The sequence below is a fragment of the Hipposideros armiger genome, unplaced genomic scaffold, assembly GCF_001890085.2.
Source record: "Hipposideros armiger isolate ML-2016 unplaced genomic scaffold, ASM189008v1 scaffold_443, whole genome shotgun sequence".
In the NCBI taxonomy this organism is placed as follows: Eukaryota; Metazoa; Chordata; class Mammalia; order Chiroptera; family Hipposideridae; genus Hipposideros; species Hipposideros armiger.
In genome coordinates this window covers 1,208,481-1,235,800 of record NW_017731793.1, presented here as the reverse complement: position 1 = coordinate 1,235,800, position 27,320 = coordinate 1,208,481, and the positions used below count along the sequence as shown (strand labels likewise).

The following is a 27,320-nucleotide window of genomic DNA, read 5'->3' as shown; positions in this document are numbered from 1 at the left end:
CTGGGGTGGTGGTGAATAGGCGGGTTTGGGCGTGGGACCCCCGAGGCCATGGCTGTGGAGACAAAAATATTTGGCTTTTAGGGAGTCTACGCCATGAGCTGTGGTGGGGACTTGGGCATGGATGAGATTCAGCCTTCCTCCCCCACCCACTGGAGCTCCCAGACACCGCAGATAATTACAAGGTGATGTGATAAATGCTACCTGTGCTGGGTGCCGTGGGCAGGGAGGACTGGGCAGCCAGCAGGGGGGCACTTATGACCCCTGGGCTGCTCATCAGGCAGGGAGAGAGGTGGCTGCAGACCCGGTGTAGGAGCCATGGAAGAAGCAGGCACTTACTGTAGCCTGTGCACTGTCTCAGTGAATCCACCCAACTGTTTTAATTATCCCTGTTCTCCAGATAGAAAACTGAGGACAGGAAGAGGAGACCCTGGGCCATCAGTAGCTGGGGTAGAGTTTGATACTAGGGACTCTAGAGCCATGCTGCCATTCTGCCTCTGAGTTTGGGAGTTGGACTGGGTCCACCAGGTGCCAGGCCGGCCCTGCTGCTGGACGTCCCCAGGTGTTAACAAGCTGACATTTCTGGAGACCCACGCACATGGCTGTGCTCCAGCCTCCACCCTCCAATCAAAGGTGGGCGCTGAAATGATGAATGCTGTATGGCTCCAGGGGCATTGGCCAGGCTCTAGGGATGCGGGGACTCTGCCAGTGCCTGCAGTTGGCCAGAGCTCACCTCCCCACCAGCACTCAGTGACTTCAGCCTCTTCACCACACTGGAGTCTTCCTTCCATCCCTTCAGTGTGGTCTGCATGGCTCTGAGAGGCTGTGTCCAGGTAGCCACGGGGCCTGGAGTGGCCCCTGCTCCTCTGCTCTGTGGCCTTAGACAGCGGCAGGCAGGCCCATATGAAGCAGGCCAACTCTCACAGCTGCAGAAAGAATTCTAAGAAGGCAGATTGGGTCTTGACACTGGGAAGAACTTGCCAACCAATCACAGTCTTGCTATCTTTATAGATAGCGAGTTCCCCATCAGGGCAGGTGTGCAAGATGACTTTTTTTGGGGTGCTGGAGATGGGAGATCAGAGACCAGACATTTGAGATTCTATGATCCTAAAGTTAAGATGCTACAATGATTGGATTTGCAGTCACTTTTGTTCAGTCAGTTTTCCAAATGTCTCCTTGGTGCAGATACCAGGAGACACAAAATGTCCTGGATGATATCAGGTTTCCTGGCTCTCAGCAGGTCCTGAGATCCTGTTCCAGCCGTTCTGGAGGATGGATCAGGCGCTGCTTGCATCTGGGCTCACTCCCTGTGAGGCACATGACTGCATTTGGGGATGTTGTGTCTCTACCAGCTGTGGCCCACCCAGGGCATGAGGCTCACGAGGCACTCCCTGGGACTCAGGCACAGCCTCTCCCAGGACCTGACAGCAAGGTGGGGCATGACGGAAGTGGTTGTGGTGCCTTCCCCTTGTCACAGGTCATTGCCCTGCCCAGTGGCTTTGGGCACATCCCTTCCCCTCTCAGGTTGCAGAGTCCTTGTGCTGGGAGCACTCTTCTTTCACCACCAGTGACTTGTTTTCCCTGGCACAGAAGTGGGGCAAATCTGAGCTTGTCAGAACAGGAAGGGCCTTGGAGGCCACTGTGATCCCATTTCTCAGAGGAGGAGATGAGCCGTGTGCTCAGCCACCTCTACCCACTGGATTAGTGCCTTGAGCCTCCTGTCTGGCCAAGGCCCCTGAGGCACTCTAGGTTGCTGGTGCCAGCACAGAAGGGGTGATTAGGAGATGAAAAGCACTGGGATGGTGAGGTGGCACCCCTCCAGCCCCCATGATGCCTTGACAGCCATCCCTGGCTAGAGGCCAGCTCAGCCCAGGAAAGCTCTTCAAGGAACAAGAATACAGAGACCCTGGCTTGGCCAGTGCCCAACCAATGCCCCCATGAACACTCCCTTCTTCCCACAGCCCCTGGCTACTGCATGGCTGACTGAGGAGCTAATGGTCACCCACAAGAGTCTTAATGAGTGAGCTGGGGTTGATGGGTTACCCAGCCCGGTGACACATTCACCAGCCTCCCTCTCAAAGTCCAGACACCTGACCTTAAGCTCAGACACCTCCCTTTCCAGCCTTGACTCCTCGGGGCTCAAAAGGACCCAGGGAGGTCAGGTGTCTCCCTTGTGCCCTCACTGCTTCAGGAGATGCCTCAGTGCCTAGTCTCCAGGCTCAAGTTGTTCCCTCCACCTGGCATGTCCTCCCCAGTCCAATCCCAGCTCTGCCCAAATTGCCCCTCACCCCCACCGTGTCTGCCTCTCCCTTGGAGTCCTGGGGTCTTCCTCCTCCTTGGCTGACCATCCCTCCTCTATCCCTGCCTCCTGTCCTCTATCAGCCTGAATGCTCATGACCCCAGAAAGTTGGGGGATGAGGAAAGGCTCCCCTGGGTCACGTGAATGACTCCTTTCAGTCCAGGTGACCAGGGTCCTTGGAATGGACCAGCCCTAAGGGTTGGAGAGAGGGCATGTTTGTAGAGAAAATCTTAAGCTCCTCAGGCCTGGTGGGGTCTCAGATGCTTACATTCCCAACCCCTGCTGTTATAAGCATCTGGCGGCACCCCAGTGCCATGCGGCTCCTCTCTGAACATCATAAGTTGTGGGAAGCTCACCTCCTCTCAGGAAACCCTTGGTCTGACCTGTCTTTGCTTGAAACCCAGCCTCACTCAGCCCCAGTGAGTCCCTCAAAGCTCAGGTCTCTCATTCAGGGTTTGGGACCCCACTGAACTGGGAGAGGTCATCAGCTACTCTGGGTCACACAGACACAGGGACAGGACCAGGAGCCAGCCTTCTTCCCACCTGGAAAGGCTCCTGTGCCTTTAAAGCCTTCCCCCACCCAAGGCCAGCACTGGGAAGGAGGGGAGGAGCTGGGTCACAGCTAGGCCCTGGGGACTTAGTTCTATGCTGGAGTGCAGCAGGAGGACCAGCCCTGGAGCCAGGTGAGCTGGGATGGAACAGGCTCTGGCTATACCCCAATGCTGTGTGACCCTAGAGTGTGGCTTACCCTCTCTGAGCCTTTGGACATCATAGGTGGGGACAGCTTGGGTTTAGGGCCTCCTGGGAATGTCTGGAGGCCTGGGTTCCGGCCCCAGCTCTGCCATGCGCTGGCTGTGCTCTGTAGGAGCCCCTCTTCCTCTTCGGGCTTCAGTTTATGAACTGCAATTCAGAGTGACAGAGGCAGGGCCACCTGGACGGATACAGAGGAGGGGTCACGCGGGTGGGCAGAGCTATAGGCTCTTTGTCTGATGGAGTCTGGGGCTGGGAGCCTCTGTTTCTTGTCTCACAAGTGGCTTTGAGACCGCTTCTGTTTTGAAGCTTTCTGTTTCACTCTGCCGCAGGTATGGGGTGGGTGGAGGAGAGCCAGGTAGAGCCACTTGACTTCTCTGAAGAAGGCTTTGAAGAAGCCATGGCATCCAAGAAGTGCACTTGTCAGAATTAAAAAGCAGAAGTGCAGCATGGAGAAACTGAGGCCCAGAAGGATCTGGCAGCCTGGGGTGGGGGAATCACTGAGGGGTCAGGTCTGGAGTGGAGCCCGAGCGGTGAGGGGGCTGTGTCCTTGGGCTGTGCTTGACCCTCTGGGGCTCTGGTTTGTGGCTGTGGTGGAGGTGGGACAGGGTCAGTTGTGCAAGGGTCACTGCACAACTCTAGGGGGCACCCACGACCTTGTGGTTATCTTAGGCCTATTTCGACAGGTTTCTATCAGATAGTGGTTATCGAGTCTTGAGGAAGAGGCCTTTAACTAATTCTCAACCTTATGCCACCAGGGTGGGCCGTGAGGGAGAGAGATCCCAACTCCGGTAAGTTTTCCGTCCAGGGGTGTTGGCTGGGCTGGGGAAGCCGCTGAGAGCTGTGTTCTCATACCTGAGGGAGGTGACTCTTCTCTGTGGGCTGATGGTGGTGGGGTAAAGGGGGCGGGGCCTAGGTTCACCTGCCCATCCATGTGGCTCCCAGGGCCAGCTGACCTTGGCCAAGTTGCTTCTACCTAAGCCTCGGTTTCTTGTCTATAAATGGATTTGGGGCTGGGCTGTTTTCAACCCTTGTAGCTCTGGGGTTTTGGTGACACAGCCATGGGGCTGGGTTGGAGGATTAACAGAGAAACTCCATTCTGGCTACTCTGTCTTCCTCTTCCTTATGCTCCTCTCTGCTGTGTCCTGGGAACCCACTTGGTTTAGCCTAGATTCAGCTTGGGTGTGTGTGTGTGTTGGGAGGGGGTGATGCTAATGGCAGTGTCAGTATCTTTGGGTGGGTGAGGCTTGCACATTTTGGGGGATGAGGAGCTCACCACCTTTTGTGCCTAGGACGGGAGGCAGAGCGTCTGGAAGGGATCTCCAGCCCAGTCCCTGCAGCCTTACCTGGGATGACATGGTTTCCCCAGACCACTCCCCCCAGGTCCCCTCTCTGCATGTAGGGGGATTGGGGGGTTGACCGGGACAGAACATGACACACTCGACATATGAGGAGGGGGCTTCTTTGTTCTGTATGTCATGCTTCTGTTGACATGGACTTTGATGAGCTGCCTTCCCTCCTGTCCACTTTCCCTGAAACCTGCAGCTGCTGCTAGGCCCATCACGGGCAGTGCGGTGTGCCCAGGGTTTTCCTATTGTGGTTACCTGGGGGGGGGGGGGGAGGGGGGGCTGGACCATCCTCTGCCCACTCAGATATTCTTCTTATGCTTCCGCTGTTGCTGATACTGCCGTGTCTTATGCCATCCCAGGAAGAGAGAAAACTGCTGAGCAGTTTCAGGCTAAGGACAGAGCCTCTCCCAGCACTGCAGACCCCTCCCAGCTGACTGCCCTGCAATGTAGTCACTCAGGCAGGGCCAAATCCCCTGATGTTCCTGGCTGGTTGGTGTCCAGCCTTCAGGGAGAGGCCCTGGTCCTTGGTCCTTGGCTCCTTCCCTGTCCATCTTCCCAGTCACTCCGGTGTGCAGTTGAGGTGATGCCCAAGCAAATTGTTCAGTTATAGTGTCTCCAGCTTACTCAAGGATAGTGGGTGACAGAACAAGGTCTGCTCTGGCTGCGTGACTCAGGGCAGGCAGCAATATCTGGTCAGCTTCTATGTCTCTTATCTCTCAGATGGCGCAGCTTTGCAGGGTTGTTGTGGATTAGGTGTTAGAGATGAAGGCTGCAGGGGCTCCCAGGCTGCCTAGACACAGCTGGCCAGAGAACCTGGTGGGAGCCATGACTCAGGAAGCAGCTGGTCCTTGTCCTTGTCCTTGTCCTTAGCAGATGAAGGGCATGGCAGAATGGAGAGCAGTGTCTAAGGTCCCCTGGGTCAGGCCTCCTGACTCAGGACCTCCTTGGAGGGCTGGTCAGGTACACGCAGTAACTTGGTGGCAGGTACAGGGTGACCAGGCCTGCACTGCTAGGCTATATGACTTTGGACCAGCTCTGGCCCTCCCTGGGCACTGCCTTCCAGGCTTTCAGGTAGTTCCTTGGGCCTGAGGCAATGATATTCTTGGATAAGCAGTAGAACTTGTCCTGACCCAAGCCCCAGGCTGTGTTCCTGAGAGGCTCCATTGGTAACCAGCTGAGGGTTGTGTGTTGTGGTGAGGCCTCCTAGATCTGGGTTCTAGTCTAGTGCTGGCAGCACTCATGCTGCACTGTCTCAGGAACCATCTCTGGGAAGCTGTGTCGCCCTGGAGTTCAGACGCTCTGAATAGGGACAGAGATTGCTAATGGGGACCCAGCTTGGGGCTCCCCAGAGGGGCTTACGGCCGACTCCACCCTTTGGAGGGATCTGAATCCTGCAGAGGGGGACCCCCTGCCTCTGTCACCATACCTGTCCTTCCCTGTTGGGGCCACACCCTCACCTGCTGCCAATGCCATGGGGACTCCAAGAGTCACTGCTGTCACAGAACCTTCTAGGATTTCGTGAACTTTAGTCGCTTGGTTTCAGGCCTAGTCACCACGCCTCCTTGCTGCCCATATAGCAATCTCCTACCGGCCTCCCTGCCAGGCTGGACCTCCCTTAGAGGACTGCTTGCTCTCCACCCTACTCAAGGGCCTTCCACTGCCCCATGGGGATGCTGGGAGCTCCCTGGCCAACCTCTTGTCCCCTCTGGGCCCCCTCTAGGTGAGCATGAGTTCCTCCAGTTCTTCCTGCCTCTGTTCTTCCTCAGAGGTGACCGTCCCCAGATCTCAGTCCCAGTTCAGAGGCTCCCTGAGGAGTCTGCAGGGGCCGCAGGCGTGGCTCTGACTCCTGAGGTCCCTCAGACCTCCCCACACAGCTGGCTCCCCTGGGAATAAGGAAGCCAGCGGCACTGTGACTAAGACTTTCCCAGGCGTACAAATCTGCCTCTTCCTCCCCTGCTGTGCCCCAGCCCAGAGCTGTCTTCTGAGGAACAGGGGCTTTCCTGGGCCCCTGATGCCCCGGGGCCTCAGGTAAGCCCACTAGGGTTTATGAGGAGCTGGGCTGGGGTTTGAGGCCAGGCATTGTACCAGATCCACCCTCTGGCCTCGGTTTCCCCTCCTGATACCGATTTGAGTGGGAACCAGGCCTCTGGGCTCGGACGCTTTTTAGTGAGTCTTAGAGAAAAACGTGGGGTGGGAAACGGAAGCACAGTCCCCCAGCAGGGTGTCTTCTGCAAGGCTGGATATGTTTGCCTGTGGAAGGCTGAGACAGGCCTCCCACTGCCCTGCCGAGGGAGGAGGAGATGGGGTTCAGTGCTGCTTACCCTCTCCCCACACACCCTGGCAATCTGAGCCTCACTGGGTGCCCTTGCCCCTCAAGGCCTTTGGGTGGGTAGATGGACAGATGGATGGACAGGGGAGGCTGGAGTGTGGACCTTAGGAGATCGTGGCTACCTGATCCCAGGGGCCTGAGGGGAGTCTCAGCTGATAGCCTAAGCCCAGGAAAAATGAAGCCAGGCCATGTCCCCTCGGTGCCCAGCATGGCCTGCCCCAGTGGACGGGACTGAAGGGCCTCGTTGGTGGGTGAGGCTGTGCCTGTTCCAGGGAAGAGGGGTACTGGCCCCTGACCTGTCTAGCCCTACCTGTCCCATGTGATGGGCAAGTCCTGTGTCTGGAACAGACGCTGCATGTTGCCAGTCCAGCCCCTGAGGCCCCTGAGACCTCCCAGCACAGCTGTCTCCATCAGGAGCCCTTGCCCTCTGACTGGCCTCTCTGCCAAGGCCCAGGGTGTGCCCTGAGGGCTGTCAGGCATAGCGGAGGCAGAGGGCAGAAGGCACGGACTGTCCCCAGGGCATCGGCAAGGGGCAGGACCTGTTTGACACTTTGGAGAGAGCCCTCTGGCTGCTTTTCAGAGGACTAAAGGGCAGGGGATGCTGTGGCGGGGGAGAGTCGGGAGGGGGCTGTGTGGAGTCCAGTCAGAAACGGTGGTAGATTCAGTCAAGGTGGGGAGGAGGGGCCGGCTGGAATCCCGGGAATGTGGGGTAGTATTCTGCTATATGACTGGCCCCTGAACCTGAGGAGGAGAAAGCCTTTCCATGCTGGTGTCTGGATGCCCCTCACACGGGGGTGGGACTCCATTCCTAAGCCATATTTGGGACACCACCTCTGGCCCTGGTGTTCAGGCCCTCAAGAAGGACGGAGTGAGCCAGAGGGGTCCCAGCCCGGGGCTCACCGACAAACACCCACCCTTTGGAGGGAACTGAGTCTGGGGGAAGGGGACCCCTGCCTCTGTCACTATACCTCTCCTTACCTGTTGGGGTCACACCCCTCGCCTGCTTCCACTGCCAGGAGACCCAAGCCAAGATTCAATCTAGCCCCTACTCTCTACTGCTGTCCTTCCCAGTGTACCCCGGAAGGAATTCAACAGGGAAATCGGTGAGCAAGAGGCTGACCAGCAAAGCCTCCAGGGCAACCCTCTGGGTAGCATTTCCCACCTTCCAATCCACTTAATCTTCACAACATCTCCGAGTGGCATGCCTCTGTCATTCCCATAGGACGGGTGGTCAGTGACTTGCCCAAGGCCCCACAGCAGGTATGGCGAGTCCGGGCTCAGATGGGGCAGGCTGGCTCCAGGGCCCATTCTCCCCATGCCTTTGGCCTGGCTTCACCACTTACTCACATGACATGCTCACCACAGAACCCCGGCCTTGTACAGAATGTCCCCCACTGCTCCCTGCCCTGCTCTGTGCAAACCTCTCTCGGCTGTGCCTGGGAGAATTCATGCCAACATGTGAACAGCTGACAGTCTCCTCTTTAACTCCAGAGCTCACCTGGAGGCAGAGAAGCCTCACAGAGCTCCCTGAGGAGGGCTGGGCCTGTTTCAGGTACCCCTTCTCCAGGAGAACGAGGAGGCTACGTGGTTGGGGTGTCATTCTGGAGCAGGTTCTGGGGTCACAGGCTCCTGCAGTGAGTGAGAAACCTCAGTTATTTTGCCAGCTGTTTTAGCCAAACTCTCCCAGTTTTTGTGGCTACTCCTGACACCCCCCTGCCCAGGTGAGGATCGGGGGGGGGGTCCCATCGCTGTGGAAGGTAGACCCCTGCCCTGTGGCAGCTAATCTGATGATTTCAGGAGGAGACTGCAGGTGCCCCCTTTGAGGGCAGGACAGACACTAAACCCCACATTCTGTGGCAGGCCAGTCTGGGGGACCCATTGACAGTGCCGGGGCCTGGGCTGAGGTGGGGGACACAGAAGGAAGCAGGCCAGACTTGTCCCTCCTAGAGCAACCTATGGGCAGTGGAGGGCTCTGTCACTGGGAGGAGACAGACAAGGCCCTGCAGAGGCAGAGGCATGTGAAATGTGGGGACTACCAGGAGGGCTCCCTCCTAGAGACGGGGTCCTTACTGGGGTGGGGCCCCGAGGATAAGCAGAGAGGGTTTGGGAAGGCAGAGACGGGGCCAGGAACTTCTGTCAGAGAGAGTGACCTGACGCACACATGTTCTGGGTGGCAGGAAGGAGACACAGGGACAGATTTCTGAGGCTTGACTTTGAACTGTGCCCTGTGGGGGCGGGGGTCAGGATGTGCTCAAGGCCAGCCTGACGCGGTGCCCTGACCCTGCTCCCCCCACCCCCACCCTGTGCCCACAGATCATGAAGAAGCGGTTTGTGGTGCTGGCCTTGGTGGCGATAGCCCTGCTACTGCTCATCGTTGGCCTCAGCCTCTGGCTCCCCTCCACCTCCAGGCCGGCCAACCACGTGTACCCCAGGGCAGCAGTGGCCGCAGACGCCAAGCCCTGCTCAGAGATTGGGAGGTGAGTGGGACAGAGAGTGGGGATACAGACCCTGTAAGTGGACCTCTGAGACTCAGTTTCCCCATTCGTAAACGGGCTGCCTGGACAAGGGGCATCCTTTCCCTGGACCTTCTCAGCGGCCTCTAGTCAGAGGAAAAGGGGACACTGACCCCCAAGAGCAGGGTGCGGGTCTCCCAGTGCTTAGCTGGGCCTTTTTCTCATGCCTAAGGGTGTCTGTCTCTTTGAATAAACTCTGCTGTTTGATACTATTTTTGATTCTTATCTCACATTGTATTCAAAGGTTAGCGCCCACTTAAAGACTTAAACAGACAAAAATGTTATTAATAAAAAGTAACAATTTTTCGTTTTTTTCCATTATAAAAGTGACGTACATCTGTTTGCTTGAAAGAGAGGAAAATATAAGCCCATCAGTTTTAGAGTTACGTTTAAAAAACAAAAACCCCTGTTGACTTCTCTTCTGTCAAGGCTAAGGTGGCCAGGTGGGGTGGAGGTGGGTGGCAGGGTGTGCATGGGGTAGGGGCGCCTGCAGGGTCTCTCTCACTCCACTCCATGTGCTGCGGGCAGGGACGTGCTACAGGATGGCGGCTCGGCGGTGGACGCCGCCATCGCGGCCCTGCTGTGCATGGGGCTCATGAACGCACATAGCATGGGCATCGGGGGTGGCCTGTTTTTCACCATCTACAACAGCACCACGCGTGAGTGCCCATGGGAGCGGGAGGCAAATGGCAGGGTGTCTGCGTCAGGTTGGACTTGGGCTGGGGAGAGCACAGCTGGGTGGTACCTGGGCTCACACGGGGTGAAGGGTTGGTGTTAGTCCGGCCTGCCCACCTGCTTCTCCTTCCAGGAAAAGTGGAGGTCATCAACGCCCGCGAGGTAGCCCCTGAGTTGGCGTTCGCCGGCATGTTCAACAACTCGAAGCAGTCGCGGGAAGGTGAGGGGCAGGTTCAGGGTGTGGGATGGGAGGGCTTAGCATGCTTCTGTCTGGGGCCAGGAACAGCTCTGGTAGTCACTGACGTCCACCACAATGAACGAACGGTCAAGACCATCATCACGGAGGTTAAAGGGACAGAGCTTCTGTTATTTCTGCTCAGGTCCCTCCAGGGCCGCCCTGTGCTAGTACACAGAGGGAATAATTATTACTGCACTAGTTTGCCATACTAGGGGTCACTGGGGTCACCACTCTGTTCAGACGTTTTCACTGAGGACGCCCTTGAATCCTCCCTGTACCCTTGGTGGGGGAGTGCCGTGTTGGTTCCCATTTTATAGGTGGGGGTGCTGAGGCCCCAGAGAGGTCAGGCAAACCGGCTGAGGTCACACAGTTCTAGCGTGGTAAAGCCACATCTAGGTCATTCATTCATTCATTCATTTGTTCATTTGGGGGGGGGTGAATATGGGGCGGAGTCTTTTTTTTCTAATCTAGCCATAAGCCAAGAGGAGGCCCGCAACTCCCTACGCAGCTGAGGAGAAGCCAGTGGCCACCAGGGGGTGCTGCTCCAGGGACCCCTAAATGGGTTTCAGGAAAAGAGGTTGAAGAGGAGTAGGGGCAGGGCACACCAGCCACAGCGGGCCTTGTCCTCTACTCTGCCTCTGAGGTCGGGGCCCTATGAGTAGCCCCTTTGGAGTCCTCTCCAGTGTGCAGAATCTTTGAATTTTTACCCATTGGGAAACTCAAAATGTGTAGAAATGAAATCAGAGTGTGAGATTGCTAGAATCTTATAGACCTAGCATCTTGTGGACACTTGGAATTCATTTATTATCTAGGACTGGTTGGGCACTCCCTAAAGTGTCAGGGGCTATTCCCTAAGCCGGAGTCCAAAACAAAGGCAACAGATGAAACCTGTGGCCTGGTCAAGCTGACATTCTAGGTGGAGAAGAGAGTCTGAGGAGGCTGCAAGTGTGCCACTTGCTGCTGGGACAGCAGAGGCAGAAGGGGCCAGAGGGCGCTCGGATTCCCCAAGGGTAGCTTGGTCAGGGAAGGGGCATCTGAGCAAAGACCCAGAGGCTGGGGTGGGGTGGGGTGAGGGGAGCCGCAGGAAGGGAAGAAGAAGACATGGGATCGGGTGGAATGGTCCAGGTCCTTTTGGACCTCATCAGTCATCGCGAAGACCATGCTTCTTATCTAAGGGGAGTAGAGGTGTCCTCTGGAGTGTTTGCATGTGGGGAGGTGGGGATGAATCTGGCCTATGTCTGTCAGGATGCCTTGGGCTCTGTGGAAGGGACAGGGAGCAAGCTGCCTGCCTGGTAGGTGACCAGTCAGGAGGTCTCGGAGATAATCAGGGAGAGATGAGGGTGGTGCTTGGTGGCTGGTGCTGAACACATGTGGGAGGTGGTGCCTGTGGATATGTCGTGTTTGCCAGGAGTTCCAATCACCCCAGGTCTTTAGTCTGAACCTGGAAGGATGGGGTGGCTCTGATAGAGCCCGTCAAGGCGGCATGGCAGGAGAGGACAGATGACAACCAGGAGCTGGGTTTGGGGTATGTGAAGTCTGAGATGCCTTTTCCAAATGGGCAGATGCATCCTCAGATGCGGGCCAGGCCAGAGGGTAAATTTGGGAGTTGTCAGAATGTAAATGAAACCCGAAGCCCAGATCTGGGGTTCACTGGCAGGGTGAGTGTAGACAGAGGAGAGGAGAGGGCAGGGAGATGTGAGGAAAGCCAGGCAGGTGTGACACAGAAGTGATCTGGGAAGAGAGAGTGATAGGCCAGGTAAGGTGAGGCTGGGTGGCACCTGGTCTGGCAGCATGGGGTCACTGGTGACTTTGTGGTGCGAGAGCCTGATTGGTCCTAGGTCAGGGCAGAATTTATTTCAGGTGGGAGGAATTGTGTGCTGGGTGTCAGATCTGAGATGTGCAGATGTCGTACCAACCTGGCTCTTGGAACCTTGTGCCCAACTTCTGCTCTAGAGGAGAAATGACCCTGGTCATCTCAGTGGTGAATGCAGGAGGGTACCTGGCAGTGGGGACAATGGCTGAACCTTTCCATGTCAGTGTGCAGCTAAGAGCATGGTGGGCAGTGGGGCAAGGTGGGGGAGCAGGGCCCAGGGGTCTGTTTCTGGTAGGATCATGGGCTTCTCAAAGGTCAGAGCTGGAAGACAAAACTCTTTATGCTCAGATGGGGAAACTGAGACCCAGAGAGGGAACAAGGTAGGGATTTGGGGTCAGGTCCAGTTAGGACAATAGAAGAGAGGCTCTTTTTTGTTTCTTTTTTCTCTGTTTTGTTTTGTTTTGTTTTGTTTTGTTTTGTTTTGTTTTGTTTTGTTTTGTTTTGTTTTGTTTTGTTTAGCTGAGCCATCCTGCCACCTGTTGGCAGCTCAGCGGCTGCTCAGCTCAGGCCCTTGTTGCTCAGAGCTAACACTCTTGAGAGAGCTCTTAACCAACTGAGCCACTCAGCTGGCCTGAGAGGCTCTTGCTTTGGGACTGGCCCGGGCTTGAGGGTGACCTGGGCTTGAGTGTAGCCTGGGCTTGTGTTGGGAGCCCTGGCCGATTCTGGTGGAACCCTTGAGTCTCATGGGACAAGAAGCCTTTTTGCCTGGGAGGCTCCAACTGAGACATGGTATGGGTCTGGCTTCTCTATAGTGTCACTATGCAACTGTGAGCCTGCCATAGGATTTCAGACATGGTGGCACCTGTGGAGAGAGACATCTAGGCCTGGGACAGCAAAACCCAGCACTCACACTGCTACCTTACACTCCTGTGCTCTGTTAGACAGACATCCCTAGCCGATCCGCACTCTTCCCTGTCGAGTCCAGATGTGACCTCAAAATTCCATTTCCTGGGCCGGCTGAGTAGCGCAGTAAGAGCTGGCTTGGGATGTCAGAGGGCCCTGGTTCGGATCTCACATATGAGGGCCAGTGACATTGCCCTCTACAGCTAAGACGCTGAACAACAGCTCAACATGGAGCTGGGCTGCCGTGAGTCACCGGCGACAGCGTAGGCTGCAGCCCCTGCTGCAGTGGGTTGCCATGGGTTACCGTGTGTAGCCAGCAGCCAGCGTGAGCAGCCAGCAGCCGCTGTGAGCGGCTGTCCAGAAGCCGGCAACTGATCTGCCTCACCTGGGAAGAGGGCAATGATGGTGCCAACTTGGGCCAGCGAAGCAACGTCCTCCACAACTAGATTGAAGAACAAAAGGACAGAAACTTGTCTGTTCCCCTTCTCCTGATTCCCCGGCGCTGTTCCCATCCCCCAATTCCTCAATAAAAATCTTAAAAAAAAAAAAATCAATTTCCTTCCTAAGCCTCACTGGTCCTACCTGGGCACTGTGCCTGGGATGCTGCCTAAGAGAGGCCCTGATGTCCCCTGTCTGGAGCCACTAACTGTGTCCCTCTCCCTCTGCAGGGGGACTGTCGGTGGCAGTTCCTGGTGAGATCCGTGGCTACGAGCTGGCGCATCAGCGACATGGGCGGCTGCCCTGGGCTCGCCTCTTCCAGCCCAGCATCCAGCTGGCCCGCGAGGGCTTCCCTGTGGGAAAGGGCTTGGCGGCAGCCCTGGAGAAAAACCGGGCTATCATTGAGCAGCAGCCTACCCTGTGGTATGTCTGCAGATGCTGGCCTGCCCTGGGGCACAGGTGGGGCAAGCATGTCTCCAGGTTCCCGCAGACCCTGAAGGGCTGATGGAACTCTTTCAGGGCCCTGTGCTGATAACAGGTCTGGGGTCCAGGCGATGCAAACCCCTTCTTACCACATGTGGGGACACATTCTGAGACTGGTGTATGGGGTTCTGGCCTGTGTGTCCTGAGTGGCAGGGGATTCTAGGAGGCCTGGGCTGGACACTGGAGGACGAGCCCCAAGTGACAGGGCCACCCACCTGTGGACAGGTGCTGACTGTCTTTTGCTCTTATCTCCCCGTGTTGTTGGGTGGCTGTGGAGGGTGGTCTGGCCAAGTGCACCACAACTGCCTGCCTCATGGGAGTCTCTCTGCCCCAGCAAGGTGTTCTGCCGGGATGGGAAGGTGCTACAGGAGGGGGACAGAGTGACCATGCCGCATCTGGCTGAAACATACAAGACGCTGGCCTTCGAGGGCGCCCAGGCTTTCTACAACGGGAGCCTCACGGCCCAGATTGTTAAGGACATCCGGGAGGCTGGTGAGTGGGCAACCTTAGGGGCCTTGGGTGAGGAACTCCACAGGGGGATCCCTGAGCTGAGGGCCCAGAGGTCTGGGGTCCTCGGGTCATGACTGGGCTGAGTCCTGGGCCCTCAGGGAGCACCTGGACAGTGAAGGTCACAGATGTGTTTGCAGTCGGTGACAAGCCATGGATCCACAGCTCCTGGTTAGGTTAAAGCTGACAGAGAAGGTGCAGTTCAGGAGAGAAAGTCCCTGGGGGGGGGAGGGTGGTAAATACAGACGTAGGCAGGAGCTGGGGCTAGGGAAGCACTAAGTGCAGGCCTGGGAGGACTTCCTGGAGGAGACAGTGCCTCAACTATAGATGAGGTTGCACTTTATAGGTAGAGACAGTAAGTGTGTTCCTGGTAGAAGGAACACACTAAGGCTTGGAGGGGGTGGCTTAATTCTCCAGGAAGACCACAGGGGAGGAGGGCGGGCTTGGTGAGAGAGGCGCTGGAGGGGCTGGATACCGGGTCCTGTGGTTGGAACCTTGTGGGGCAGGTCCTTATGGAGCCTGAGGCTGCCTCTTCCTCCCTGAACTGTGGCCTTCTGCATGTGTTTTTTGTCAATGTGTCACGGAGGAGGGTGATTGGCATGTTGACATTTACCACTGACGCCGAAAATTAGCTTGTAAATACTTGTATGTCTGGAGCCGTTCCCTGGGAGAATTAAGAGCTTCCCTCCACCTACCCATTAGTGATGGGAGAAGGGGGCTGAGCAGGGGGTGGGGTGTGTGTGGGGGGATGTGAGCAGATATTTCCCACTTAGAGAAAACCCTCTGCCTGCCAAGAGGAGAGACAGTCAACTGGGAGGCCAATGGGGCAAGCAGGTCGAGGGCAGCCGGCCTGGGCCTGGCTGTGAAGAGGTGGCATTGCTAGCAAGGACAGAGGGGCTCGGGTGTGGGCCAATGTGGACGTGAAGGGGTGGGGCCCTCCAGGATAGTCAGGGTCTCCTTCTGATGATGTGGCCCCATCCTCCCCAAATGGCAGCCCTGGACCCCCCCCCAATAGTGCAGCTCCAACCCCGTGTCCACCCTTACTCCCCCATTGAGCTGCTGTCCCCCTGCAGGGGGCATTGTGACAGCCAAGGACCTGAACAACTACCGTGCTGAGCTGATTGAGCACCCACTGAGCATCAGCCTTGGGGATGCCCGGCTCTACGTGCCCAGCGCCCCGCTCAGTGGGCCGGTGCTGGCCCTCATCCTCAACATCCTCAAGGGTGAGTTGTCCACCACAGTCCTGAAGAGGGCAGTGTCGAGCTACCAGGCCACAGGGGCGACTCTCACAGGAGCTAGAGGAGAGGGAATATTGGGAGGAAGGGAGGCCGGGGAGCTGTGCCTGGGGGTAGGACTCAGAGGCAGTAGTATCTGGCTTGCCCTCGACACCCAATGCCAGAAGTTCACCTGTGAACCTGTAGACTGGCAGCCCTCTGGCTGGATGTGTGAGGCCCAGGCCCAGGGGTCCCTTGCCCGCTGAAGCAGCCATTGCTGCTGGTTATTAAATGTTCCCCTTCTCAAGGTGGGCCAGGTGGTTCAGGGGGGTGAGTTCACCCCCGGCACCCAGCCCAGATGAAATGTCCTGAAAACCCTGGGACTGTCAACATGCACTCGGCTCTGCCCTACCAGGGTACAACTTCTCCCGGGCAAGTGTGGAGACGCCCGAGCAGAAGGGCCTGACCTACCACCGCATCGTGGAAGCCTTCCGGTTCGCCTACGCCAAGAGGACCCTGCTTGCGGACCCCAAGTTTGTCGACGTGACTGAGGTAAGGGGCAGGGGATAGCCAGAGATGGGTGGCGGGGCCTGCCGGGGAGGTGTCAGGAGGGTTCCCTAGGGCCCTCTGTGGAGTAATAAAGCCTCACACCTGCTTTATTATCTGTTCCCACCAACGCTGGTGGCAGGTTTACCACCAACTGGTGACTCCAAGTGCAGACCTCGACCCCACAGAGAATTGTAACAGAATTGACAATGAGTAATTAGCGCCCCCCCCCCCCGCCTCTGCCACACTCCTACCTCAGGGCCTTTGCATGTGCTGTGCCCTTGCCTGGAAGGTTCTGGTCAGTGCTGTGGTGAAGAATGAATGGGGGTGTTGTAGCCCTCAGGGGTGATGAGAAGGATGGCTGACGGGAGGAGGAGAACAGTGTTTCAGGAGGGCCTTGGCCACCTGCTCCCTGGTCACACCCAGCAACTAATGCTTTCCAGATCCCCACCCAGGCCCTGCACTGCCCGGCCTACTCACCAACAGGTACCCTAGCTCCAGGCTGGGCCTCCACTGTGAGCCCCATCACATCCTTCCTTACCTACTTGGATCCTCCCATTCTGGAGTAGACCTGCAGACCCCTCACACTGACCTGTGCCTCCCAGGAGGGGCCTCAGCTGCCCAGCAGCCCCTCTGGTCTCCCAGGTCGTTCCTCTTTCTTGGTGACCCCATTTTGCTCCCCCATTACCCACCGCAGCCAGTGACCTGGCATCCTGAATCCCTGCGGGGACAGAAGCCGTGGCCTCGTGCACCCTCTGCCCTCCCTCCTGCCTAAGGCCAGCCTTTTCTTCTCATCACTGGCTGACTCAGCACACCCCACCTACAATGCTGCTCTGCCTCTTGCGTTACCGTTCTTCTTTTCTGGCGGATTATTCCTCGGAGAAGCCTGCTGTTCTTGCTCCAGAATCCTCTATCTGCTGCCCTGTTCCTCTGCTCCCCTGAGAGCAAACGTGGCTGGCTCCGTCCCCTCTGGAGCCCTCTTCCGTCGGCCTCTGGCATCGATATTTGTGTGTTTTTCGGAGTCGGTAGACAGCAAGTTACAGATCTCACACTTCAGCTATATCTCCTGAGCGAGGACTTCTCCTACACGGCGACATTGAGGCATGTGGCCTGTTAGAAGCTGTGTCGGGATTTCCCGGAGGGTCCTAGTGATTTTAGGCCCAGGGCCCATGAGGCTCCGCTGGCAGTTGCTGCTCTGTCTCCCCAGTCTCCTATACGACGATGGCACCCTTTGCTGACTCGCTGAGCTTTAAAGCCCAGGGCGGTTGTCTTGCAGAATGTCCCACATCCTAGATTGGACGTTGTTTACTCGGGAGTAGATTCTGACTGAACGTTTTCCCCTTGGATTAGTCAGTTACTCCGAGGGGGTGTTGCTGGCACCTTCTGGAGGCATTTCCTCTGCTGGGCTCCCCATGGCCATCCTTGCTGCCTCCTCTCCTCTCCTCTCCTCTTCGGGTCTGTCCTTCCCCTCTGCCTACCCATCCAAGCTCATGGCTTAAAGCAGTCGTCTCAGCTCCATCCTGCCCATGAACTCGAGACACGGGCTTGCCACCCACCTGAGACAGGCTCTCCTCAGTGCCCAATGTTTAAAATCAAGCTCCTAACTATTCCCAAACCTGTCCCCTCTGCAGTCTTCACCTCGTTAGTTAAAGGGCACTCTGGACTAAAGACTTCGGGGCCATTCTCAATTCCTCTTTCTTTCCCACCTGAGCGAGCTACCTTCTCTCTCCTCGGTTGATGTCATAGCCCCCTTATTGGGTTCCACCCTTTCCCCCACACAGCCTCCTGGGGGATCCTGTGAAAACACCCATGGGGTGCTCATTCCTCTGCCCCAAGCCCAGGTAGTTCAGAGCAAAAGCCAAAGTCTTTATGGGTCCTATGAGGACCTATGGGATTGGCCCCTGCTGGCATCTTCAATCTCCTGTCTCCCTAACCCAACTTACTGTCTGTCTGTCATTCACAGGCCTCCCTCAGGGCCTTTGCATTTGCCATCCAGGGCTCTTTTCAGATGTCACCTCCTCTGAGAAGCCCTCCCTGACCACTCTGTCCCATCCTGTCCCTCTCCATTACCCTTATCTGGCATGTTCTAGCACATCCCTGCCTGCCTTTGCCTTCCCTGCCATGAGGGTGGGTACCGGTGTGTCTGTTCCTTGCTGATCCCTCAGTTCCAGGCACGCAGTATAAGCTCCATGAATGAATGAATGAATGCAGTGAGAGTGGGGGCTTGGGGAACAGATAGACAGACATTCAGAATTGCTGGACTGCAGCAGAGACAGAGGCTGGAGAAAGGGAGTCAGAGAGGCCACCTGATGTTTAGGGTGCAGGAGGCTTGTGGTCAGAGCCATGGTCAGGGGTTCTCTGAGAGCTGCTTGCACAAGTCTGTGCGCCCCTCCCCTCCCCACCTCCTCAGGCCAGTTCTGGGGTCTTGGCAGGTGGTCCGAAACATGAGCTCCGAATTCTTTGCTGCCCAACTCCGGGCCCAGATCTCCGACGACACCACTCAGCCGGCCTCCTACTATGAGCCTGATTTCTACATACCGGATGATGGGGGCACCAGCCACCTGTCTGTGGTTGCAGAGGATGGCAGCGCCGTGTCAGCTACCAGCACCATCAACCTCTAGTAGGGGATGCCGGGTGGCCTGGGTGGGCCAGGGGCTGCCCCCATGTCCCAGAAGTGGGATTCCATCAACCCCTTTCATGGTGGAAAACCGAGGCCCCACCTTGGTAGAGCACTTGCCCTGGACCTCACAGAGCACAAGTTGGAGCTTTGGTGGGTGGGTGTAGACTGGGTGGGGCCAGGTAGGACTGGGCAGGGCATAGCTGTCTGACCAAGCTGGTCTGCAGCTTTGGTTCCAAGGTACTATCGCCGGTCAGTGGGATCCTGTTCAATGATGAGATGGATGACTTCAGTTCCCCCAACATCACCAACGACTTTGGGGTGCCCCCCTCACCAGCCAACTTCATCAAGCCAGGTGTGGGGCGGGGGCTTGGGTGGGGAGGGAGCTGGTGTCCTGGGCAGGCAGCTGACCAGCATCTCTGTCCTCTACTGCCCAACAACCTCAGGGAAGCAGCCAGTCTCATCCATGTGCCCAGCGATCATCGTGGACCGCAACGGACAGGTCCTCATGGTGGTGGGTGCCTCCGGGGGCACTCAGATCACTACGGCGACCGCATTGGTGTGTACCACCCACCTGTTTCCCCAGCCCCTGACCCTGAGCCACGCTAACCCCATCCTCACCCCCACCCCAGGCCATCATCCACAACCTGTGGTTCGGCTATGATGTGAAGCAGGCAGTGGAGGAGCCCCGGCTACATAACCAGCTTCTGCCTAATACCACGACGCTGGAGAGACACATGGACCAGGTGGGGTAGGAGGTGGGGAAACTGAGTCACAGTGTGGGGGCCACAGAGTGTCCTGGGATGAAGGCCTGGATCTCCTGAGTCATCATGGAGTGGATATTGGCTGGTGTCCTCTGCCAAGAGCAGCTGATCCTCATCCCCACTTCCTGGGCTATCTTGAGCCCCTGTGCAATGAGGGCCAGGCCACCTGCTCCAATGAGACCCAACAGGCTCAGCTGCCCCATCTTGTTTTTCCTGGCCACAGAAACGACATCACCTAGGTGTGTGAAGCCCATGACCACACAGGTGTGGTTCAGAGGGCATCTCGGGCCCTGCTGAGGTCTCCCTCTCCTCTCCCACCCCCAGGCGGTGATTACAGCCCTGAAGACCCGGCACCACCACACCCAGATCACTCCTACCTTCATCGCTGTGGTGCAGGCCATCGTCCGCACAGCTGGCGGCTGGGCTGCTGCCTCAGACTCCAGGAAAGGCGGGGAGCCTGCTGGCTACTGAGTGTTCAGGGTGGGCAAGACTGACCAGCAGCCCAGGGATGAGATGCCAGAGAGGAGTGGGACTTTGGGGGAATATACTTCCCCTGTGAGTGGCAAAGCAGTGCAATAAATGGGGGCCGCAGTGCCAGGCTCTGGGCAGTCTTGCGGGCCGGTTCCCAACTTCCTGGGCCTCAGCATCCTGTGTGTGAAACAGCCATCTGGCAGGGAAGGGTGAAGAGCTGGGTGGGTGGAGGTGGGCACAGGGCAAGCCCATGCCAAACACTCTTTCCTTACCCTGATCACTAGAACAGTATCAACCACCAGGGGGTGCCATAGCCCTACCTTTCAGACCAGGCCTGTGTTGCTAGGAGCTGGGCAGCCTCCTCAGCCTGGTGGGTGTCCATCACCCTGCTGAGGACACATGGAGGTGAAGCTGAGGTTTGAATTGTGGAATTGTGCAAGAGGCTGGAGCAAAACATGCTGGTCAGAGCCATGCCTGGGGGGCTTTCCAAGCACAAACCCAGACTGAAACCCAAGCTGTGATCAACTCCAGAAGGAGGTCCAATTTTCAGAGAACAGAGAACTAACTGGAAGAGGTCCCCAGATCCTCAAGGGTCAGGGTTGGGGAACTGCAGCCCAGGGAGGGCGGGTCCGGGGGGAGACACAGCACCCTGCTTTCCCCACCATGCACCAGTCCCTCGCCTTCCCTCAGGGTCAGCTAACTCGTCCTGTAAGCACAGTTGTAGCACCTGAAATGGGGTACAGGGAAAGGCTGGTGGAGGCCAGAGGGAGAGAGCGGGTCACAGCCCCACAGCCCGATAACGCCCCCTGCTCAGTGAGCGCAAGTGTCCGCAGGGAGATGGGTTTTGTGCCTGCAGAGCTTGAGCCCTGCCTCTGGAATCCCTGGCGATGGTATGAAGGCTAGGCTGATGGAATGCGCAAGTCACGCCTTAGCCCTCATTTGGGCCCCAGAAGAAGGGGCCTGGCCTCATTTGTAAGGAGAAGACTGAAGCCTGAGGGGCGGACCTTGTTCCCAGTGGAAGTGGGGACTGGCCATAAAGCTCCCTGGGCCTCGACCTGCACACAAGGTGTGCCCCAGTTCCCTAGGCCCCGTTGGACTCATCAGAAGCTCCCTTGGGGGCCAGGGGACTTGGTTTCCCCTTTTTTTCATTCCCATTATCTTCTGACCCTCACCACCTGGAAAGACATTCAAGCCCCTCCCTGCCTGGGCCTCTCGGTTTGCGCCTCTGGCCAGGCCAGCATGATGTCAGCTTCTTTCCCGGGCTTTTGTTCCAGCGGTCCCTATAACCCTGACCTCTGCCTGACCAGAGTCACTGAAGAGAGGAGGCGGAATGTTCCACGACCCTGCTGAACCTCTTCCCCCACCAATCCTTGCTGTCCCTGCCTCACAATGGGGTGGGCTGGCCCTGGCCCAAGAATGCATTTTGGTTCTTGGTTGAGCAATGTCACTGCGGGGTTGGGGGTGGGTGGGGTGGGAGTAAGGAGGCGCCCACAGCCTTCCCCACCCCATGAGGCAGCTGTGGGAACAGGCTAACAGGAGAGACTGCCCCAGTGGTCTCTCCAGCAGAGGCTGACCCGGGGCTCTGCACCGAGGGCCTGGCAGGCTGTGTGGCTGTGCAGGTACAGTTCCTCTCTGTGCCTGTTTCTCTGCTGTACCTGGAGGTGTAAAGAGACCTGGGAAGGGAGTGGGGAGACAGTATGGGGACTGTGGGGGACGGTGTAAGTGGGAGTCCAGCCTGAAGCCCCTACACCCTGTGCCCTTGCTGAGCTTGGTCAATGGCGTACCTTTGTGGGCCCCCACTCCCCCCAGCCACTTCCCATTTGGGTAACCTGAAGCCTGGGCAGGGCAGGGCCCAGGTCAGTGTCCCTAGGAAAGGAGACACTACCAGCACAGGAAAAATCCAGAGCATGGATGGACACAGGGAAGCAGACAGAGTCAGGGCGGGGCCGCGATGCAGATGAAAGGGCAGCCTCATTCCCCAGAGGCCCACGGTGGCATTTCCACAGTGCAGGGCCCCCAGGGCCCCCCAGGGCTGCTCTACATTTCCCAGCAAAGCCAGGAAAGCAGGGCTCAGACCTGCCCAGCCCTCTTCCCTGAATCAGGCTCAGAGAAGCAAGGGGGTAGATGGTCCGGTGGGCACTGGGTGCCAAGGGCTGGACGCACACCCTGTTTGCACTCTCCACACAGACATTTTGTAGTCCCTGGTGCGCGTGTTGCTTTTGAGTTGGCCTGCCCCTTAAGCAGACCCAGAAGCCAAGATTCCGCCTAAACCACCACCTCCACCCCCACCCTACTGTTCCCCCTCCCCACCCTCATCTCCCAGGCAGGCTGTGGCTGAGCTGACTTGAACCTGGGTGCTAAGCAACATGGCCTTGGCTCCCCCGTCGGTCTCTGGCCTCCTTCAGCCCCAGCTCTGTGTCTGGACACCCCCAGTGTCCTCTGGCTCTGAGAGTGCTAAGAGGAGCTGCTGCTGGCCAGGGCCATGCGCAAAGGGCAGGATTCCATCCTGTCCCCCTTGCTTCTCTGAGCCTGATTCAGGGAAAGGGGCCGGGGCAGGTCTGAGCCCTGCCTTCCTGGCTTTGCTGGATACAGTGGAGCAGCCCTGGGGGGCCCTGGGAGCCCTGCAACCCAGCTTCCTGAGAGTAGTAGGCGCCAAGTCTTCAAGCACTTGCCCTGGGGCAGCCCTTGGTGCCAGCGGGCGGGTAGGAGGGGTGTGCGTACCATCAAAGTTTGCTGGGGGCAGGCAGTGGGAATGGCAGTGAAGGAGTTAACTAACTGTAGCTGCTTGCTTCTCTGAAAGAAAAAAACTCCCTATAAATGCTCTGCTCTTCCTGGCCTTTTGCCAGGAGCAAGAGAAGGGGTTGAGAACTGGAAACTTAGCCATGCGGCCAGCTCTGCCACTGTAGCAAGCGCTTGAAAAAGCAGCAGCTTGGTGGTCGCCGTCAGCTGTCTGTGCATGTATCCACCTGTCTGCCTGGTTGCTCGCTGTTCTTTGTAAACCTGTCGGTCTGTCCATCGGTAATTCCATCTCTGTCCAACTGTCTATCTGGCTGTCCTTCTCTTATTATCCTCTCTCCAGCTGTCTGTCAATCTGTCTGCCTCTGGACCTCATCTATTTGTCCATCTATCCAATCATCTGTGAGTCTATCTGTGAATCATCTTGTCCATTCATCCACACAGTTGTCTGTGCATCTGTCTGTCCACTGGCTTGTCTACCTACCTGCCTCCCCTCTCCCCGGAGCTGTAGAGCCATGGCACAGGGCCGTGGGGCCACAGTCAGTATGGTGCTCCTGGGGCTGGGGTTGGCCCTGGCCATCATCGTGCCCGCTGTGGTCCTCTCTCGACACCATGCCCCCTGCGGTCCCAAGGCCTTTGCCCATGCTGCAGTTGCTGCCGACTCCAAGGTCTGCTCGGACATTGGACGGTGAGTAAGAGGTGGGTGGGAGCTGGGTGGCCCTCAACAGCTGGCCCTTCCTGGAGACTTTGTCACCAGTGGCAAGAGCATGGAGAAGGCGCATATGGGGGCATGTCAGCACCTGGGGACCCAGTGAGTTTGGGTTCCAGCAAGGAGCAGCCCCAGGGCCCTTGCATAGAGCAGGCGGCAGACGTGCGCATGGGACAGATGTCGGTTTGGGGACAATGACAGTGTAGGCAGAGCAGAGATGGTATGTGAGTCTATTCCTAGTTCCAGGCCTCAGGAAGCCCACAGAAGGCACTGCCACAGTGTCACTGGTCTGGCCCAGGTTGACCTCAATCACCAGAGCTGCCCCCTTCAGAGTCCGCCATGCTCATTCTCCAAGAATGGGTCTTCCCCCGGGGACATGGTTGAGGGGATTTGGGGGCTCCATGTGTGAGTAGTGGCCTGCTGGGGTGCACTCAGTGCTGTCCAGGCCCAGTTTCCCACACTGGCCTGGGACCCGGGAAACCTGCCACTGCTGGCACCATGTTTCCCAGGGTTTCCCCTCCTTGTGTCAGGGCTTGGAGCTGGGACAGTAGTAAGCAGAGTGATTTTTTTTTATATTGGTGAGCTGGAGTAAATGGGGGTAGTGGAGAGGGACCCCAGCTGGTGTTCCTGACCCCCTTCCAAGAAGCCCACCCCATGGGAGGCTTCTGCTGCGCACTGGGACAGAACATGGCAGGACACCCCCACAGTCTCCCCACCCCCTCCCTGCTGGCTTGGGTCTGCTTCCCAGAATATCTGCCTCAGGGGGCATTGTCAGGATCAGGCATGCTTTGTAAACCAAAGGACTGTGCAAAAGCAAGGAGGAATGTGGCTGAGTCCTGGCCCAAGGCGTCACTGGGCAGATAGTGTTCCCTGCTCCCTTCATTGTGGCTTCACCCCTTCCGCATGCTTTCTTTTTCTGTTTCATTCATTCACCTTTTCATTCCTTCCTTCCTCCCTTTGTCTGTCTATCCTTGTCCTACCCCCTCCTGACCTTGTCCTCTGGGGTCTTCTTAGGGCTTTCTGTCCCCTCCCTCAGGGCTCCTTCTAAGATGACAGAGGTTGAGTGGCAGCTCAGGGACAAGTGGGGGGCCAGCTGCTTGGTCTCCCAGGGGGCTCCCAGGGGACAGGAGGGAAGTGAGCCCCACCATGGTCATGAGAACATGCAGAGGTGCCATGCCTACCTGAACCCACAGTTGCAAAGATGCAAACAGGACCAGGGGCTTCAGGCCCCAGAGACCACTGATGGGACACAGCCCCCAAGAGTGGGGGCTGCTGCCACTTATCTCCAAGGGGATCTGGGCCTGCCATGTCTCCCTAAGTCTTTGTCTGGGGGTTTTTATGGAGTGCCTCACTGTGCATGTGAGGGTTTGGGGTTTGGGTCTCTGCCCAAGGAGCTCCAAGCGACCCTCCCTTGGTGAGGAGAACAGATATGGTTTGTCCCCAGTGTTTGTGTTCTTGTCAAACAGCACTCTCTGCTTCCTGTTCTTGTTTTAAGAAGCTGGGAGTAGGCGAGAGCCTGGAGCTGGCCCCAGCTTCTGTGGAACAGGGGGCCATGTGACCCCAGCTGGGCTGTGCCTGGTCATGCTGCTGCTGGGTTTGACGGGGGCCACCGCCCGCAGCCCACTCCCCTTCTTTCCTAGGGTCTCCACCACCTTCCCTCCCAGCAGGGCCTCCCAGGTCCAATCTCCTCCCCTATCAGCACCAGGTGTTCTCATTTCAGGCTGGTCCTCCTGCTGCAGCCAGAGCCCCAAGATGAGGGTTCTGAAGGTTTACGTGAGTGAGGACCCAGCACCATGCTGGGTCATGGACATAAAATAGATGCATGGTGACAATGAGGTCTCTTCCCCTCTGGCCTGTCATCTTCCAGGGTATGTCCCAGTGTGTTAGGTTTGTGTGCAGACGTGGTATCCTGAGGCTCTGAGTAAGTGCTTGTCTTCTAGGGAGCCTGTGAACTTCGGGGTTAGTGGTGGTTCTCAGGCTTTGTGACATATGTCTGCTGTGACCACTCAGAGAGTCCTGCCCTCCCACCGATCCTTGGAGGAAGGATTCCCTGCTCCTCCCTGAATCCAGTGGGATTCATGGCTCTGCTTGATTCATGAGGAAACGAGGCCTGCACAGAAGGGCTCTGCCTGGTGTCAGAATGAGTAGGCTCAGCTGGGACTGCCCTTCTCTGCTGCCCCTGAAAAGGTGGAAACTCTCCAGGGCTACTGGAAGGGTGAGGTCTTCCCAGAGCCCCCAGCATCTCGCCCTGGACCCCAGTGCCTGTCCAGCCCTCAGGCTCAGCCTGTAAGCCAAGTAGTCGTAGTGAGTAGTTCTAAAGGAGGCTGGTGGGAGCCCAGGTCACTCGCCCTCTGGGGCATCGGAGTCTGGGCTGGCAGTGGGCTGCATGGGTGGGATGGGGACGGCCCTGAGGGATGAGTCTTGTCAGATGCTCCAAACCTTCCAGAGGCCTGTGGGCTGCACTCTTAGTGCAGACTACAGCAGGGACTCTGGACACTTTGCTGTACCCTATGAGCCTCAGTTTCCCCATATGTGAAAGGGGGCTCATGTCAGGACTAACCTCATGGGGCGGTGTGGAGCTCACCAGGCCCATAGGAGGCGCTTCCTTGATGGCAGGTGTTCTGACCACTGACTGTTTTAGTGGCTTGGACTGGACACGAGTCAGAGCAGATCTCAGGACCTGGGGTTAGGGCTCAGGGTCAGAGCAGGGGACCCTACTGGAAGGCTCATAGAGGATTAGGGTGTGGCCCCAACCTTTCCTTCCCTCCCAGCTGTCACCCTAGTGGCTCTCTCTATACTCCTGGCCAGCTGGCCAGGAAATTATTGCATTGCTTCCCCTCTGGGGCTCTGGAGAAAATGGCCTGTGTGCCTGGGCACTGGGCACCGTTTCTGTGAGCACATGCTTGTGTGAATGTGCATGTCAGAATGGGTGTGTGACAGCAGCCTCCTGGCTTCTTGGGGACAAGCATGTTGGAAATGTGTGATTGTTCTACACTGTGGCTCTCTAGCAAGAACTGCCCCCATTCAGAGCTGAGGAAACCCAGGCTCAGGGAGGTTGAGTCACATGGCCAGTGTCATGCAGCTGGTGAGTAGGCATTCCAGCCTGGGTAACCCCAAGCCCAAGCCATTGTGTCATCATACACAGGTGTATATGGGCATGGTCAGTGAGCATCATGGGTGCGTGAAGGTGTATGCTTCTCAACCTGTAGCATCCTTCGTCAAATAGGAATGCAACCCCTACCATCTGACAGCCAGTGTCCTGAGGCCCAGTGGTTATCCCGATGGTCAAAGCATTGCCTTTGTGGTGGGGGAAGATAGACAATAAACACATCCATACCTAATGCTGAGGGGTTGGAAGTGATCATTGGTCATCTGGATATCCTCTTCAGTGAAGTTTCTGTTAAAATCTTTTGCCCCTTTTCCTATTAGGTATTACATCAAATGCAGTCTCTGCATTATCAAAACAGTCAAATAATTTTTCTGCCTTTTAAGAAATGCAATGAATGCTAAACCACACTTGCATCCCTGGAATGAACCCCACTTGTTCCTGATTTGATGTCATTTTTATTTATCACTAGATTTGATTTGCTAATACATTTTGTGAGTCTTTACGTTCATGAAAGATACTGGGCTGTAATTTTCCTTTCTTATAATATCTTTGTCAGGTTTTGGTATCAAGGCCTTATAAAAAGAGCTGGGAAGTGTTCTTTCTTTTTCCATGCTCTGGAAGAGTAGGCTTTATTTTGTTGTTTTTAAGACAAGTGTTATTTCTTCCTTAAATGCTTGGAAGAATTTACTGGTGAAGGTTTCTGAGACTGAGGTATTTGTGTGTATGTGAAGGTTTTTAAATAATAGATTCTATTTCTTTAGTAAATATAAGACCACCAAGTTTTTGTTTCTTCTTGTGTCCATTTTATTTATTTATTTATTTATTTTTAAAGATTTTTATTGGGGAATTAGGGGATGGGA

The 27,320-nt window shown here is 56.7% G+C and overlaps 2 protein-coding genes and 1 long non-coding RNA gene across 6 annotated transcripts in view; 2 read left to right on the top strand and 1 right to left on the bottom strand.

Annotated features, from left to right (window-relative positions):
* Positions 1 to 2,898: 2,898 nt before the first annotated feature.
* GGT1 (gamma-glutamyltransferase 1) lies at positions 2,899 to 20,073 on the top strand. The gene is made up of 14 exons (XM_019665455.1): positions 2,899 to 2,979; positions 3,805 to 3,837; positions 9,038 to 9,201; positions 9,766 to 9,896; positions 10,046 to 10,132; positions 13,535 to 13,727; positions 14,122 to 14,279; positions 15,368 to 15,517; positions 15,924 to 16,060; positions 18,487 to 18,674; positions 18,899 to 19,026; positions 19,118 to 19,230; positions 19,304 to 19,417; positions 19,760 to 20,073. The coding sequence occupies exons 3-14, from the start codon at positions 9,041 to 9,043 to the stop codon at positions 19,904 to 19,906; spliced, it is 1,707 nt and encodes a 568-aa protein (XP_019521000.1). The 5' UTR covers positions 2,899 to 2,979; positions 3,805 to 3,837; positions 9,038 to 9,040; the 3' UTR covers positions 19,907 to 20,073.
* The window catches only part of LOC109394903 (uncharacterized), a 56,247-nt gene continuing 39,103 nt past the window's right edge, over positions 10,177 to 27,320 (bottom strand). The window contains exon 3 of the long non-coding RNA XR_002126546.1: positions 10,177 to 10,314. This is a non-coding gene — a long non-coding RNA (uncharacterized LOC109394903). The remainder of the gene's footprint in view (positions 10,315 to 27,320) is intronic.
* GGT5 (gamma-glutamyltransferase 5) overlaps positions 21,438 to 27,320 on the top strand; it is a 40,184-nt gene continuing 34,301 nt past the window's right edge. For 3 of the 4 annotated variants that reach the window (XM_019665453.1, XM_019665451.1, XM_019665452.1), the window contains exon 1: positions 22,782 to 23,330. In XM_019665453.1, the coding sequence (XP_019520998.1) occupies positions 23,158 to 23,330 (173 nt within the window). In that variant the 5' untranslated portion in view covers positions 22,782 to 23,157. Of the gene's footprint in view, positions 21,526 to 22,781; positions 23,331 to 27,320 lie in introns of those variants that run through there. The other variant, XM_019665454.1, reaches the window with a different exon arrangement.

What these genes read in the sequence shown, in the direction of transcription:
- GGT1 (XM_019665455.1), top strand. Translation starts at nt 9,041, where the DNA reads ATGAAGAAGCGGTTTGTGGTGCTGGCCTTGGTGGCGATAGCCCTGCTA. An exon ending in TCACTACGGCGACCGCATTG is followed by an intron (nt 19,231 to 19,303) that starts GTGTGTACCACC and finishes CCCCCACCCCAG; the next exon opens with GCCATCATCCACAACCTGTG. An exon ending in TGGAGAGACACATGGACCAG is followed by an intron (nt 19,418 to 19,759) that starts GTGGGGTAGGAG and finishes TCCCACCCCCAG; the next exon opens with GCGGTGATTACAGCCCTGAA.